The 17,650-nt window shown below is 34.9% G+C and overlaps 1 protein-coding gene across 1 annotated transcript; it reads left to right on the top strand.

The window, feature by feature from the left end:
• The first annotated feature begins 251 nt into the window (after positions 1-251).
• LOC142835227 (protein LLP homolog) lies at positions 252-733 on the top strand. Its single transcript, XM_075948540.1, has one exon. It carries the CDS (start codon positions 294-296, stop codon positions 666-668), a length of 375 nt encoding a protein of 124 aa, XP_075804655.1. The 5' UTR covers positions 252-293; the 3' UTR covers positions 669-733.
• The last annotated feature ends 16,917 nt before the right edge of the window (positions 734-17,650 follow it).

Genomic DNA, 17,650 nt, shown 5'->3' with positions numbered 1-17,650 from the left:
CATAGGTTAACTGGTTTGGGTGCTTACTGAAGTGTTTTGCTGATGAAGCCACCCAGAGAACTTTGCAGATTGTAGCCAAAATAGCTTATCCTTATACAGCTGGACAAGTTAACTGCCATATGGAGGGTTACCTATATTCCATTTCTTTCCACAGATCAATAAATCTGTGTACATACTTAAAAACATAGACTAAGGGCAGAGGAAATTCTCAATTGATAAAGTACTTGCATAAAATTTGAGAATCAGGGCTGGCATCCCACGCGTGCAGTGCAGTCGTGTTTCTCAGGTAAGGCATGGCTAAGAGCTTACGGAGTAAGTGGAAAAGGAAGATGCGTGCTGAGAAGAGAAAGAAGAATGCCCCAAGGGAGCTCAACAGACTGAAAAGTATTCTCAGAGTTGACGGGGATGCTTTAATGAAAGATGTTGAAGAAATAGCGACTGTGGTGGTACCCAAACTGTGCAAGGAGAAAATGCAGTGTGAGGTGGAGGGTGAAAAGGATGACATGAAAATGGAGACTGAAATTAAGAGAAACAGAAAGACTCTTCTAGACGAACATGGACAGTACCCAATATGGATGAACCAGAGGCAGAGAAAAAGACTGAAGGCAAAGAGAGAGAAAAAACGGGGGAAAAGCAGAGCCAAGGCAGCCAAGGGCCTGGCCTGGTAGACCTTACACACTGGAAAGAAGGCAGAGGCAGATAGATCTCTGTCAGTTCAAGGACAGCCAGGACTGCTAATGTGGAGAAACCCTGTCTCAAAATCCACAACAAACAAACAAACAAACTGGGAAGTATTGATGGGACAGAAGTTGAGTTGTTAGGACTGTCTTCACTGATTTCAGCTCTCTCTGATGGAAGCTCTTTGTTTTCATACTTTAGTTGTTAGGACTGATTTCAGCTCTCTCTGATGGTAGCTCTTTGTTTTCATACTTTAGTTTCATCTTACACCTGTAATTCAAAACCAGAATAATTCATTTGTTTTGGGAATTGAATAAACTATTTTCTGTTTTAAAAGAAAAAAAAAATTTGAGAATCAGAGTTTGATTTCTCAGAACTCACGTAAAAAGCCAGCAGAGCATCCAGCTCCTATAATACTAATTCTGAGGGGGCAGAGACAGGAGGCTCCCTGGAATTCTGTTCAATAAGTCTATAGCTAGACCTATTCAGCCACTGAATCAGTAATTCATGGGTTCAATGAAAGACCCTGTTGTTGATGTCTGGTCGCCATATACATGTGATACATATGCACATATATGAACTTCTAAACACACATAGTACAAAGTAAGTCCTTGGATGATTCTTTGCCCCCAAATAATAAGAGTAACAGAAGGTTTGTGGTCACATTTAACTGGAGAGAATCTTTTTTTTGCCTCTATTACACAGTACCTTCTTCTTTAGGAACAGATTAAAACCTGCATAGACAGAATATGTTTGGGATTCTTCAAAAATTGCTGTTTTTATTAGGACAAATACACCTGCTCTTTTTATCTCTCCACCCATGCTCCTATGCCTCACACCTCAGTCAGTTCTATGGGATAATGAGATATCACATAGTTTTGTCTTCTCTTAGGATTTACAAATGGGATACTGAAAAAACACTCTGGAGCACATCTTATTTTGAGAGCATACTGCTGTCTAGAGATTGTTAAAGATTAGTCAAGCAGCTCTTTTCCAACCCAGCAAATTTTGTATTGTTTGGGCTTTCTAAATTATGCTTAGAAAGTCACTTAGAGGTCATTCTTAGATTTAATGGCTTTTGTTACTAAAAAGGCAGCTCTTTTTCGACTTAAATCCTTACTAGGTGAACTTTTAATCTAAATATCTTCATGTAATAATTTACAAAATATTATTACCTTGTAGAATATGTGATTTCAATATTTTATTCTCTTATAATGGTTCTGGTGATGTTTTCTCTTCCTCTCCTAACCATGTTCTCAGGGCCTAAAGCTTGTTGCAATGGCAGTGGCAGCCAACTCTGCCTCTTAATAATGACAGCACCCTTGTCTTGGTGTCATTTCCATTGTAAGGTAGTCATTGTTTAGCTTCTGTATCTGCAGGTCAGCAAGGTATTGGTGCAACTCATCTGGATCTGATCCTTGAACCAGTGGGTTTGTCATGGCTTCCCTGGTGTAGATGCCTACATGCCCGTTTTTATATTCCATCACATTATCACCATTAACACACCATAACATAAAATGTTTTGATGTAAATATAAGTCCCAAAACAACAACCCATTGAAATGTGAAAGAGCAAAACATTACATCGCTCCATAAGTGTAAATGTAAAAATTAATGCAGTTAAGACAACAGCCAGTTTCCCTTTTGATGCAGAGGCATGTTTAAGTTAATATAGACATTGAAAGGGTAGGGATAGAGCAATCATTTCTTCTCTTTGCAGGGATGATCTCTGTAAATAATAGAAATCACTTGGGAAATGTGTGACTTAAGGTAAATTTATGGAGTTTTTCACCGTAAAATACTTCAGATGAGGGTTAGCGTACACTGATTAACAAACTTATAGCTAATAACATCTGCTAACATAGAAACTGCTTTAGTCATTTTATTTTCAGTTATTGGGGTTATGCTTTTGAATTTTTTTTCTCAACGTAAAATACAATAGTATTTAGTCCATAGGATTTGTATCATTATTAAATTAATGTATATAAAATCCATAAGTGCTTTGTATTGTGATCTATCATGTTCTGCAGAGATTATTCTGAGCAGGTACTGTTTCTGTCTAGTGGAATTATAGAAGGCAATGCCTAAGGAGATGCAGTCAAGAACTCTCTCCATAGTTAAGTCAATAGTGTAAATGTCTGTTAATGAAAAAAAAATCTAGACATCATAGAATAACAAGAAATCAGTAGAACATAAATTTATTCACATAATAACTTGAAGACCAATGCTACATTACCATAGTTAACATCTTAGCATTAAATCTACCGTGGGATTTAATTTATTCCTGCCAATTTTATGTTACTGTCTTTACTCTCTTTAAAAACCCAGAATGTTGAACATTGAAGTGATAATAATTTCCTTATCACACCCCTTTATTTTTCCCATAACCAAGATGGGAATAATGTTCTTCCATTTTCATCGCCTTACTCTGTTAAGGCAGCTGTATATAATGTCTTGAGACAGGAAAATTGGCAAGCAATAGAGCTGCATTGCTCATTTTTCTGGAATCCTAGGCATCCTTGTAGATTTGATGTTGAGGGCTCCGTCTTCTTGTCTAACATTTGACCCTCTATATGCCACAAGGTTGAAGGGGTAAATAAACTTCATTGGATACTTAATTTTTTAATATTTATTTACTAAATACTATCTTGTATATGTGTATATGGTGTATGTGTGGAAAGGGAGATGGACGATTTTCTCATGGTATTGTGTGTATAGACGTCAAAGGAACACTCTGCAAAGCCGGTTCTTCCAATGTGCATTTCCAGGGTTGAACTCACCTTGCCAGGCCTGCTTAGGAATCACCTTTACTTGCTGAGCCATCATTCTGTCTTTTCTTATGAAGGATCCTTGTCAAGAATTAGTTAGATTCCAAATATTTTTTTTTTCTTTTTGAGCTATCATATTGGAGATTAGGCAGCAGAACCTAAGTTCTAGAAGGACACAAATGTTTTCTACCTCATTTGCAAATATTAGTTCTTCAGATTTCCTTTAGTTTTGAGATTTATCTGATTTATCTCTTTGTTCACCATATCACATAAATTTATCTTCTATCTCACTGACTCTTACTTGGCTTTGAGTCTTCATTTACCACTATGATTCAGTAGTGTTTTTGTGAATTGTCTGCTGTCTTTGATTTTAAGATCGTTAGAATGAATGTTTATGGAGACAGTGAACTACAATTCTTTCTATTGTACCATTCCTCTAAATTCTATCTCTACAGTTCGTGTGTACTTAAGCTATTTATTCTATGAGAATATTTGCTAGAGTGAGACCATTAGCTTCAATATTTCCAACAGTCACAATTAAGAAAGTTAATGCCTTAAGGCTTAGTGTTTCCTTTTTTCAAAGGAAGAAGAAATATTTTATTTGTTTAATCTTTTATTTATTCATTTTTCAAGATGTTTTTCTGTTCACTTACAAATATTTGCTAAGTATTGACCTATTGTACAATCATGAATAAGATGTAAAAAATGAAGAAAATGTGTACATAGGAGGGCAACAATAAGGAAATATTTACCAAGGCTTCAAGTTTTTCCAATTGAGTGAAAATCCAACAAAAGGCAAATGATTGAAAATATGTGAGTCAAAGTAATGTTGTTCCTGTTATAAAATATAAAACCTAAAACGAATTATAAAAAAAAAATACATTCTCAAGACATGCCTTCAGAATTTTATTTTTGACTGGCTAAAAACTTAGTGTCTTCTGAAGTACTTAATTAAAGTTTCTTCTTATTGAATTAAATCATTAAGAAATGTACTATCTATATGGTTTCCTAATTTTGTTCCATGGAATGTTCTTGTAGGAAACTAAAGACAGTCTAATGTATAAGCTTTAGGTCTGGCTATGAGTACGTAGAGCTTTGTTTAAATAATTAAGTAATTTGGTCTTTGCCAATTCATACTTTAATTAAATTTATATCAATAAAGATAATGCAGCATAAAATAATATTACAGTGGATTTAATGTTCACTCTCTCCTATACTATTTAGATTGGGATAATTAAACTTGGCATATTTATTAAAGAAAAAACATCAATTTAAGATTCATCTTTAATGAATCCATTTGATGGTAAAATCTCTTGCATTAAAAATTTAAAACCGCTTATGAATATATTTTATTCCCTCAACTATACTAATGAATATTTAATATAAAACAAATGTTCAGTTTTAATTCTTTTTGAAGTGTGTTTGTGTGTGTGTGATATATGTAAATGTGTTAGTACACCCTCTAAAACTGTCCTTCATATACAATATAAATAAGTGAATTCATCCAAGTGATTGGTATTGATGGACATCAAAAGTTTTAGACTTTTTCCATTTAGGTAAAATATGGAATATCAAATTTATAAAGTTAAAGAAAAATCAGATGAATTTGAAAAGTTTCATTATAACGTAAAGGACAGGAAATCTATATCTTCAAATATTCTGCCTTCTTCAAAGAGAAGCCTTTGTGCTTTAAGTATTGAAACAGTCATATGAAATCCTCATTTCCCTTAGATTAACTTAACTTTATGCTTTAAAATAGCATTGAGTAAAAGAGTCCTTAAGGTATTTTGCCAAAATGTAAAAGACACTTTAAATACAATCATGAGTTAATCTGTTTCTAAACAAACTTGTTTACATAGCATAGACTGGTATCCCCCTCTCAACACACCTTGGAGTCTCATACAGATATCTGGAGCCTGCTCTTCATTATGACAACCTCTCTATGACTGTATTGATTCTACTTATCCTTTCTTGTCCCCTTGTTCTTAGGCCAAGTAATTTATATATTTTTTTATTTCTATTAATTATGTTGAAATTGTGTGATTATTTCTCAAATTACATATTTGTTTCCAGAATAAAAATTATCTTTTCTTTAATTAGGATTCAAATTCTATTCTGCTAAGTAGAGACATTAAAGAGAAAAACTCCCCAAAGTCATATGGCAAACTTGGCATGTACCAGGTACCCAATTTACAAAGCTTAACATTCCTTGGTTTTATTTATGCTGTCCTTTAGTATAGTGAATTTTAATCAATCTCTATCAATTTGTGGCCTGACAGATAATTAAATCACTCATCTTAATTCATTTTTAAAACTTAATTGTTTTATTTAGAAAATAAAACATCTGAACTTACCCAGCAAATCACAAGACACTGTGTTGCCAAATTCCCATCCTCTGCTGATCTGCATAACTTATCATATTTGAAAATTTGTGATGTATCTGTCAGCTTTTCAGGTAAAGAACTGAACTTCAGCTAATATATAGGAAATATTCTGAATACAAGGGCACTGATGGGTTTATCTGGCCACAAAGTTGGCTTTCCCATTGACTTTACTTAGGTCATTTTGGGATTTGGTTATAATTATTCTCACAGTTTAATAGCCCTTATATTTAGCCTGCTTTGAGTAGGTAGGAAGTGTAGTCAAGCAGCTTCCAAAATGTGCAGTAGATGACAGAGACAACTGGCTACTTGGGCAATCACCCAAAGTCTCATTTGCAATGTTGAAGCAACCAGCATTGGCTGAGGCCTAGAGTAACTGACCGACCATTTCAGAGGCAGGATTTTTTTTCAAAAGTGTCTTACCCTTTGATGGCAAAGGTTGGCAGTCTTTTTGCTTGTATCCTGCTTGTCCAGTCTAGACAATGTGCATTTTGTCAGTGATCAAGAAATGGGCAGTTCCTTGCCTAAAGGCCAGCTTTGCCAAGAAGAAAACAAACTCCAAGTAGAGTATCTATGGTGCTCAACATTCTCTTGGGAATAGATCATTGATTCTAGGAGCCACTGTGTCTCACATCAACAGAACACTAACTTATTTAAATTCCATGTTCCACAGTTATTTGAAGTGGTTGAATTTTACCTATCTATGCAGAATATAGTCATATAGTCTCTATGTATCAAAAGAACCTGATTAGTCTCACTGTAAGTATGACAAACATAAAGGACTATTGACCTATAATACTTAACACTTGTATAACTAAAGAGTAAGACTTCATATTAGACTATTAAACAATCTTTAAACAATTGTAAAGCAGTTGAGGACAATGACCTCAAAATGTAAACAGTGTACATGTATTATTGTTATTATTATTATTATAAGTTTGAGTAAGCTCACACTAATATACCTATTATCCTATTCAATTTCCTCCCTTTTTTCCAAAGAGATCTCTGAGCCTACAAAATTTGCACCCCAAGCCTCAACACTATACCAGTAATAATCAACACCTAAATGATGTTCTCAATCCTGAGTGCAAACTTTGTTGAGAGAGGAGGGCAACATCTTCTAGAATTACTTTCAGCTATTATAGAGGTGATATTTTTTCTATGGGATTCTGTAAAAGTAAAATGATAGTTAAATCTCAAAATTATAGACTTGGAATATTGCAAATAGTTTCTGCATAGTCAATAGGATTTTTTTTTGAGGTTCATATTTGGAGTTCTGGCCAGAACATTGTGAGAAGGTACACCATTTCAGCTAACCAAGTTGGAAACATCTTGAGCAGTTGGTACCCAAAACTGGTCTTATAGTAGCTTTATCAGCATCATGAAGCCATGTCAAACAGCTAGAGTCATTGTTTTGGGGCCCCATTTTCTTCCTGGAAACTTAAAAGATATATATTGCATAGAGGCCACTTGTTTGTCCCACTGCCCACTTCCTGGTTAGCCCCAAAATAACCACAGAATCTGTATTAATTGAAACACTGCTTGTCCCAATCACTCTAGCTTCTTACTGGCTAACTTTTACATCTTAATTTAACCCATTTCTATTAATCTGTATATTGCCACATGGCAGTGACTTACTGGCAAAGATTTGGCATGTCTAACTCTGGCATCATTTCCATAGCATCTCTAGACTCTGCTTCCTCTCTCACAGCAGGCTATTTAATTTTTCCCACCTAGCTCTGTTCCCCTACACCTCTGCTATAGGCCCAAACAGTACCTTTATTAACCAATGAAAGCAACAAATAGACAGAAATAGCTCCTACACCATTTCCCCTTTTCTGTTTAAACAAAAAGGAAGGCTTTTACATAGTAAAATTACATATAACAAATAATGGAGGAAGGTCATTGGTTAAAAAATAAAGAAACTGCCTTGGCCCATTTTATTGGTTAGAACATAGGTAGGTGGAGTAAACAGAAAAGAATGCTGGGAGGAAGAGGAAGTGAGCTCAGAGACACCATGATCCCCTCTCCCAGGCAGAAGCAATAGCTCTGCTCTCTGAGGCAGATGGCGGTGCAGCCAGCCACCAGGTCAGACATGCTGAACCTTCCTGGTAAGCACACCTCGTGGTGCTACATAGATTATTAGAAATGGGTTAAGAGGCTGAAACTCATGGGCCAGGCAGTGTTTAAAAGAATACAGTTTGTGTGTTGTTATTTCGGGGCATAAGCTAGCCAGGTGGCCGGGGTGCCGGGGACTCAGCTCCACACCACATATTACTACAAACAAAACAGGTATCAAGCAAGAACTACAGTAACAATATTTATATCAACTTTATCTTTTATCATAACTAAGGAAAACTATATAGCTATAAATTCTTCAACTTCATCAAAGAGTCTAGAAAGATATATTACCTAAGTAAACAGGAAGCCATTGTAAGCAGCTTCCAAAACTCTAAAAATGACAGAGACATATCCCTGCCTAGACAGTCATCCAAAGTTCTTTTGTATCATTGGAGCATCCATCTTCAGCCTACAGCCCATAGTATCCAACAGATTTTTCCACAAAGCAGGAAATTTCAAAGACAGTTCCACCTATATTGGCAGTTTTCCAGTCACTTTTTTTTTTTATCCTGCAGAACATATAGCAGACTCTTTCATAAAGCAAAAACCCTGAAGGATCATCTCATTTTTAGGCAAGTTCAGCAGTCACTTCACTGTGGATCCTGCATGTCCAGTTCATCTAACAAAGTCCATAAGGAGCCTCTTTGATGTCCATCTTCTTCTTGAAGTAGATTGGTGCTGCTAGGAGCAAATGTGTCTCATTGGCATGAAAAGACCTAAATTTTTAAAACATTTAAATACCATATTGTGGTATTTAAAAAAGATTTGAAAGATTTGAAGATTTTAATTTGGTCTCTGAAAGATTTGAAGAATACCTAACTGAAATATATCTCTATATATCTAGAAAAACTAACATGATTACAATCTTGACTATTACAGATGATTATTTATTAACCTATATGTCTTAATTATATATTACATTTTTAAATGACCTGCACAATCACAATATCTTAATCAAGAGTAGAAATATATGTATATATATATATATATATATATATATATATATATATATATATATATATAACAAAATTGACCTTAAATTTGTATAAATAAACTAAGATCCATACCAATTCAAATTATTCATATTTATATTATATCCCTCTTTAAATGTAAAAAAAAACATTTATACACAATTTGGTAATATAGGTGATGTTATTTCTCTCCAAACTTCTTCCTTTTGTTTGGGAGGCACTGCTAGTCAAATCTTTTATGGTGTATCCTATGTGCTAGGTTCATCTCAGTCAGCAGTTGGGCAGAGTAATATTTTGAGGGTACTCACATTAACCTTTCAGAAAAAAAATTCTGAGGTCTTCAGCACATTTTCTACCAATAAGTGATCAATTTCTCATTATATTGTGCTACAGGACCTGGCCTACTTGTATGAGATCAGATGTTTGTTAATTATATGGAACAAAGCCTGTTCCTGATTGTATCTTGACTCTGAATTAATAATGAAGCCAATTCTGTAACATCTGGTTTCAATTCATTGGTTTCAATATGCAAGAAACTTTTTCTGCATATTGTAAATCAATAACCATATTGAGTTCTTTAAAATACCTTTGAATCATGTAAATAGCAAATATCTCTGCCTTTTGGACAGAATTATAATGATTTTGTTCCCTCTTATTTAAATCTTCTGATTTGCAACCTTCCTTTCATGATTTATCTGCATCAGTATCAAATTTATGGTCTCCAATTATTGGTGCATCACGTACGATTAAGGGAAGAACCCAAGTAAGTTTTTTTTTATAAGATTAATTCTACCACTTTTGGGATAATTGCTATTAATCTCTCCTTAAAAATTAACACAAGCTTTTTGCCATGGTTCATTTCTTCCAATAATTTTTTGATTTCATCAGTGGTAAAAGGCACTATCATCTCTGCTGGATCTATACCTGCTAGTTGGCAAAGTCTCAATTTTCCTTTTATAATTAATTCAGAGACATTTTCCACATAGGTTTTTAATTTTTTACTCTGTTTATGTGGTATAAAGATCGATTCTAAGATAATATCTTCCCTCTGCATTAAAATTCCTTAAGGTAAATTCTGGAAGGCAATATGATTAGAATGCAATTAAGATTTGGATCTATACTATCAACATGAGCCTCCTGTACTTTCTCTTCAACAACTTTTAATTCTTTCTCAACTTCTTCTGTTAATTCTCTGGGACTATTAAGTATTTGTCACCATCTAAGGTTTTGTGAAATAAAATATTAGATTAGGTGTTATGCTGACCGTGGCCAGAAACTGGAAATGTCTCCCAAAAATCTTTGAAAGTCACTAAAAGTCTATAGTAAGTCTCTCCTAATTTGTGCCTTTTCTGTTTTAATTTCCTGTACACCTATTTTATAACCTAAGGAATTGACTGACATTTCTCTCTATATTTTTTCAGGAAGAATTTTGTAATCCCTGTCTAGGCAAAACTTTTTTTTTTTTTTTTTTGGTTTTCCGAGACAGGGATAGCTGGTTGTGGTGTCGCATGCCAGTAGGATTTGCTGAAGGAGGCAGAGGCAGGAGGATCACAAGTTAGAGGCCAGCATGGGCTACACATTTAGGTAAAACTTTCCTTACTTCTTCAAACATTTTTTTTCTAAAGTATCTGAATTTGAATCAGATAGCAAAATGCCATCCATGTAATGGTAAATTAGATTTAGGAAATTGTTTATGTATTATTTCCAATGGCTGACATACAAACTATTGGCACAGGGTCCGGCTATTGAGCATTCCTTGTGTAAGAATAGTCCAGTGGTATCTTCTAGTAGATTAAGAATTATTATAAGTAGGCACTATGAAGGCAAATTTTTCTCTGTCCTTTTTTTGTAAAGGTATAGTGAAGAAACAATCTTTTAAATCAATAACTACGAGAGGCCATTATTTGGGTAATAGGGAAGACAAAACAATTCCAGATTGTAGAGGGCCCACAGGTTGAATTACCTTATTGACAGCTCTTGATCTTTCACCATTCTCCATTTTTCAGATTTCTTTTTAACAACAAATGCAGGAGAATTCCATGGGCTGGTTGATTCTTTAATATGGTAAGCATCTAGTTGCTCCTGTACTAGATGTCTAAAGCCTGCAGTTTCTCTTCTGTTAAAGGCCATTTTTAAACCCATATTGGTTTCTCAGTTAGCATTTTTAAGGTAGGACCATTAGTACCTCTGAAGTTTTGCTAGTTGTTTTGTGTTCTTGTGCAGCCTAAATGGCTGATGACTTTTTTTTGCAATACCTTATAATATCCTTCCAAGAAATATGAGTTTTGGGGACTGTAGGAATGTTAATCTGGGTATTCCATTGCTGGAACCTGTCACAACCCCTTTAATTTACTGTAATATTAGCTACATATGGCCTCAGCCTTCCTTTCTGTCCTTCTGGCCTTATGCATTCAATCCATCTCTTGCTTTTTTTCACTTGAAATAGGGTTACAATTCCGAGGAATTGAAGATCTGCCTCTTGAAGAGGCCAGTACTGATGCCAAGATTCTAGAGTAGTGATAATCATGTCCACACCTGTGTCTAGTAATCCCTCCATTACAATGTGATTTATATGCACTTTTAGCTTTGGTCTTTGATTATTTATCTAAGTCTTCCAAAATATACACTTCCTATTTCCTACTGAAATTTTTGATTTGTCCTCCATGTCTATTCCATCATTCAAAACAGTATAGTTATTTTATAATAGGCATTGGATTTTTTAAAATATTCCTGGTGAGACATGTTCTCCACAGTGACTGGGAATGACTGGACCATGTTTGACATGGGGCCTGTGAGAGGCCCCCCCAAGGAGTTTCCCGATGTCATCACATTAACTTGTTTAGCTTTTGTTGATCTACATTCATTGTTCCAATGTCAGCCTTTGCCACAAATCCTATATATTTCAGAAGGTTGAGACCACCTATTCTTGCCATTCTCAGAGAAGACAATATGGTATTTTGTGCTGGATGGCTTCTCAGAGGATATTACCAGATAGGCAGCTAAAACTCTGGATAAGTCATCCTAAACTCTGACATGTACTGATGAGGCTAAATCCTGTCCTTGTACCTTCTCTTCTTACTTGTCAGTTTTGATAATTACCTCAATCTTTTCAAATCTTTTTACCACTGCCTTTTGTAAAGTCTGAATCTCCTGTCCAGTGTTCCACTCTAATGCCCTCACTGATGATTCTAAGTATGAAATTTGTCCAGTAAAGATAACATCTCATCCTTGGACATAATTTTGATGGCATGCATATTACCTTCCTGGAGAAATACCTAATCCATTAACATGTCAAAACTTTTCAATAAATTCTGATTGTTAAATTCAACAGCATGAATTCTTTCAGATAATGTCTCATCACCCTTCAATATTGATTGAATTTTGACTGTCAAATTAATGTTATACTTTTCAATAGTATTAATTTTTTCAACTAGTTCTTCATTATTACTCTATAAAGAGTGTATCATTTTTTATTTTTAAAAGTACCTCATGCTTGGCTCTGTTATCAAACCATTTTCTTAACAATATAATATGAAAAAGAAAACTAATTTTCAAAATCAAATAAATGGATGTATAAGGAGAATCACATAAGTCTTGCAGAATACCATACATAGGGTAAGCAAAATGGGTATTAAATTACTGAATGGTAATATTTTCAGCAATCTTATAGCTTTCAAATTTATCAGTTCACTTACCTTCCTTAGGCAATTTCAGTGAATTGGAGTAGGTGTAATAATCTTTTATGCCCAGCACATGTTGCAGTTACAGCCTCATGGTGGAGGGATGTGGAGATCTTTTGCTCTCGTTTGCTTTAGTTCTGCACTTGTCATCACCAACTTAGAAACTGATAAATATGCTTTGTTTAACAAATTAAGAGCTGTTATTAAAAACAATCAAAGTGGGTTGTAGGTTGGTGAAAGTTGAAAAGGGTCAAATTGAGTCTTTTCATGTTGGCTGTTTCTTGAAGTTATACAAACCTAATACTTTCTATCAGGGGACTCAATGTCACTCTCCAAGTAAAAATGAATAAATAAGCACGTTATTTTGAATGTAATAAAAGATGTTTTATTTTATTTGTAATGGCTTCACTTTTATTAACATGTATTGTATATGTCCATGTTTATGCATGCTACATGTATGTAGGTGCCACTGAAGATCAGAAATAGTCACCAGATCTTCAAGAGCTTGAGTTATAGCCAGTTGTGAATTCTCTAATGTGGATGCTGGGAAGTAAACTCTGATCCTCTAAAAGAGCAGCAAGTGCCCTTAGCCATGGAATTATCTTTCTAGCCCTACATTGTGAGTTTTTAGGGGGTATTTTTTTTTATCAAATATTTAGTCATACTTACTTTCATGTGTAAGCAGAATCTGAACAAAATATTGTAAGCAGTAGGGATTTAAGGAGTCCATACGAATAATAGTGAATTATTTGTCACCTTTGCTAGATTTAATAATATAATAATCCACAGGCATGACGTTCAAGATGGCTGCCATAAGTTAAATTACTGTAAATGATCATGTCACTTTGAATGCTTTATTGAAATACGTGTCTTTGTGATTCTTATTGTCTGCTTTCATGGTCCCAGAATTAGTTGCACTCTGCACCAAAAGATTTCCTTTGCTTTATGCATGGGAGGTTTTTGTAAAAGATGTTTTTCATGCTAGATGATGCTGATAGGAAGGACATGGCTGCCTCAAGGCACTGGTGGAGGAATAGTCAGGCTACCCTGGTGCTTATGGGCAGGAGTGTCTTTTATTTTCCTTCCCTTCCCTGGTATTAATTAGCATTGGTGATTCAGGCTGGCTACATTTTTCATCCAAGTTTTTCTTTCAAGTTACTAATCAATAACTCATTAATGAAGCCAAAGAAGGAGAACGAAGCATTCTTAAATGTCCACTCCCACTTCCAGAAACAAACAAACAATCCTGGAGCTTCACAGAAGAAATCATTCAGCTGGCAAAATTGTGTGGTTTCTAGGAGGGAGGGCAGTTGATTTAGTGAGGAGGTTTGTAAGACCTTTACCTATTCAATTCCACACATAGTATATCAAATGCTGCCTTAAGTAGTATTAATATTTACATCATTATTTTCAAATTCATGTTCATGAAATGTCACATGATGAAGTCTTAATAAAACGCTTCTGAAGCAATCGTTCATCCTAGGAGCCATTTATTCCACTTTCTTTGGATTGAGTTTTTTAAATGAATATTAAACTTTTGACTATCAAAGGGAGCAGAGCCATGCGGGATGCTGATCTTTAGTATTCATGCAGATACTAGAGAAGGTCATTTCTACTTCTGTGCCAGACATTTCAAAAATAAAGCCAAAAAAAAAAAAAAATGAGGTCTCAGTGCATAGTTCAGAGCAGTAACCACTAGGTGGCAGAAGCGCTCCTTCCGCCAACTCGGCTTCGCCTGGTGTGGGCTGTAATTAGGTCAGTGTAAGTTAAAGTAGGGCTGAGAGAGGAATAAAGTAGATTTTCTCCTCTGGAACACACTGCAGTTTAATTTCACTTCTTTCTACAATGTGTGATGAAGGTGGACTTAACTTTTAAAGGCAAAAAGACAAACCACTGCCAGGATAAATGAAAAGACGCAGAGGGGGCAGCTGGCACCACACAGGCAAGGAAATGCTTTCTGGCTGTTTCCTAATTTTCATATCCGGGTCATCTTCAGAAATCATTTTCAGAGGTAAGGTGATGAATGTTTTATGTAAGAAAGAGGTGACTTCCGAAGCAAGGGATGGGCTTGCTGGTTGCTTTTGAAAATTAATTCCCTTTATCCATGCAATAAAGCTATTTTATCCTTGATTTTTTTATTTGTGTGTTTTTTTCCCCTAATTTTGGCAGCAGCCAGAAACACGTTAATCTGAGGGAAAGCTCCACACACCCACACAGACTTCCCTTTCCTGCTGAGTGAGCCAAGGAGGAGGAAGTGGCACTGAAGGCGAAAGTTGAAACCTTCTGTTCTGCAGTCTTGGAGGCTCTGAGAAGGACAGAAATGCCTTGACACAGGGATCCAGCTCTAGTGTTAAAAATGCAGCTGGCCAACATGAGAGGCCTCCCTCTGCAAAAGCATCAGGAGCACTGAAGTCACTTACATGAAGGATCATAGGAAATGAGGACAGTCACAAGAAAAATCTACTCGTTACCAGGTTGCTGATTATGGCATTAGATGTCCAGGAATTTTTGTTGTTGTTGCTTGTTTGCATTGGTTTAATTGTTTGTTTTGTTTTGTTTTTCCTTAAGCAAATAGGAGCAAATAAGATTTAATTTAGACTTACTCTAAGTAGAAACATTTCCTGATTTTAAATTCTCTAGAGTTTGAGAATATCTAATTGAATTCAATGTTGTTTCTTTAAATTACAGATTATGCCACAGGTAATGCCAAACTCAGAGAGAGGAAGGACAGCTGTTAGGATGATGATGATGATGATAATAATAATAATAATAATAACAATAATGTATAAACTATTGTGATTCTGAGAGAGAAGACCAGCTAAGCACAAAGAGGTGTTTCAAACAGGCTAAGATTCCTCCAAATCATTTCTAGGTTTGCAGATATACTAGGAGCTGAGTGTCTTGTATAGGTCTCCACCATTGCCCAGTTGATAATGTCTGGGTTACTCCCAAATTTCTTCCACCTTTTTGTCATTACCTCATGTTTGTTCAGGCTGCTTTCCATCTGTAGCCACATATGACACAATGGCAGAATCTCTTTGCTATTCTGTGTTCATGTTTGCATCCAAAATCACAATCACATTAAATCCACATGCAAGCATGACATATGACTGAATTCTGTGTACTGTAAATGATGTCTTCTGTACGTCTCAATATTGTAAAAAAAAAAAAGAAAAAAGAAAAAATGAACAAAGACTGACAGAGACTAGACTAAGAAGCAAGTGATTAAAAAAAATCTAAGAAAACATCTTGAATTCCTGTTTTAAAGGTATAACCTTTAAATTAATCTGTAGCTCCCCTTTCTAATTATCCTAACAATTTGATTTGCTGATAGACAGTAGATACATATGAGACAGGTCCTGTACTGTTGAAGACATTAGAAGCAGAAGGCAGTCAACAAATTATAATATACAAAAAACACTGGACTGATCTCTGAAATTCATACCTCAGAGATCAGATACAGTCTTAATCTGAAATATCATTGCCAGTTAATCAGAAGTTGATGAACAAAAATGGAGTTTAACCGATGGAGTATACATAGACAACCTTAATTCTAATGTTTTATTAGAAACCATTATTTCTTTGAGAAACATATCATCTCCACGTTTTCATTTGTTTGTTTTACAAAGAAATGGCAAATAGAATTTAAGGAAATAAATACTTTGGTCATTGTGAAATGCATAATGCATTCATTGCTTTTGAAATTATAAGCGTATTTTAACCAAGTCTATAATGTAGAGCTAGAAATGCATGGACTATCCTTGAAAGTATGATATACAAGAGTGGTTGACTTTTTAAGAGAGTAAGATACAGGTAGTCTTTGCTGGCCCCCTGGAAGCTTGTTCTCAGTTTTCTTTGATTGTTATTATATGGAATCCTTGTTTCTTTCCGTCTCCATTTTTAATGTGTGTGTCTTATGCCTTCCATTGTTGTTTCTAGTTGTAGTTTGTTCATGGCTAACCCTGAATTTCACGTTATCGAGCGATTCTGGCTGTACTTTCACATATAGAAAGATTCTGAAGGACATACTGGGTAACATCTGTATATTTCATGTTTTGAATACACAGAGAGAAAGTGCAAATTGGATTCATAGACTACCATCTTCAATTGTGTTTTATAAGCACCATAACTGATCCTTACCCTTGTTATCTTTTTCACTTTTAACTATTCTGTCTTTATAGAAATACAAACAGACCGGTTAGATATTTAAGATAATACAGATGGTAGAGTAAGTTAGTTAGTTCAAAATAGCTTACTTGTTTTCTTTCAAAGAACTGGTCAACTTTGTTTTGTCTGATCACATACTGTCTAAAAAAAGAGTGTTAGCTTTTTATCTTAAATAACTGTAAAATTGAAATTTTCAAAGGAAGTGAATGGCCTTGTGTTCTAGTATGCTTTCCAGTTGGTTTGAAAAGCCATCTGACTAAAATCAAATTGGGGTAAGAACGAATTTTTTCATTCATATTTCCAGGCCAAAATGTATCATCGAGGGACAAAGAACAAGAGCTCAAACAGTAATTCAAGTGGAGACGATGAATGAATGCTGCTTACTGTTGTGCTCACTGGTTTATGGTCAGTTAGGTTGCTTCTACAGACTAGTCTTACCTGAAAGGGGATGCTGCCAATCACAACAGGATAAGCCCTCCCACATCAATCATTCAACACATTTGGCCACAGACAAAAGAGGCCTAGAAACTGAGAGTTCTTTAGATGACTCTAGACTATGTAAATTTGACAGCTAAAGTCAACTAGGACTACTTAGTTTTTTTAAAAAATATATGAACATCAAAAAATTAATGATAAATTTCCTTTGCTATCCAGTCAGAAATGACAATAAAGCAGGTTAGAAGATAAAATTTAAAAATAAAGTTCATTATGTCTCTACAACTCATTCTAACTAAATTGAATACCAAGAAAGAAGTGAGTCTCAAAGAACAAGAAACAATTTTTGTTCTGTGAGACTCACTTGAATTCCTTTTATTCCTATGTTATATATTTATAAACAGAGGTAAGGGGTACATAAGATGGAAATGTCTATGGGTAAAGCAATAT

The sequence above is a fragment of the Microtus pennsylvanicus genome, chromosome 1 (genome assembly GCF_037038515.1).
Source record: "Microtus pennsylvanicus isolate mMicPen1 chromosome 1, mMicPen1.hap1, whole genome shotgun sequence".
Taxonomy (NCBI): domain Eukaryota; kingdom Metazoa; phylum Chordata; class Mammalia; order Rodentia; family Cricetidae; genus Microtus; species Microtus pennsylvanicus.
This window is presented reverse-complemented; position numbering and strand designations above follow the sequence as displayed.

Coding starts and splice junctions, on each gene's coding strand:
- LOC142835227 (XM_075948540.1), top strand. CDS start 294: ATGGCTAAGAGCTTACGGAGTAAGTGGAAAAGGAAGATGCGTGCTGAG.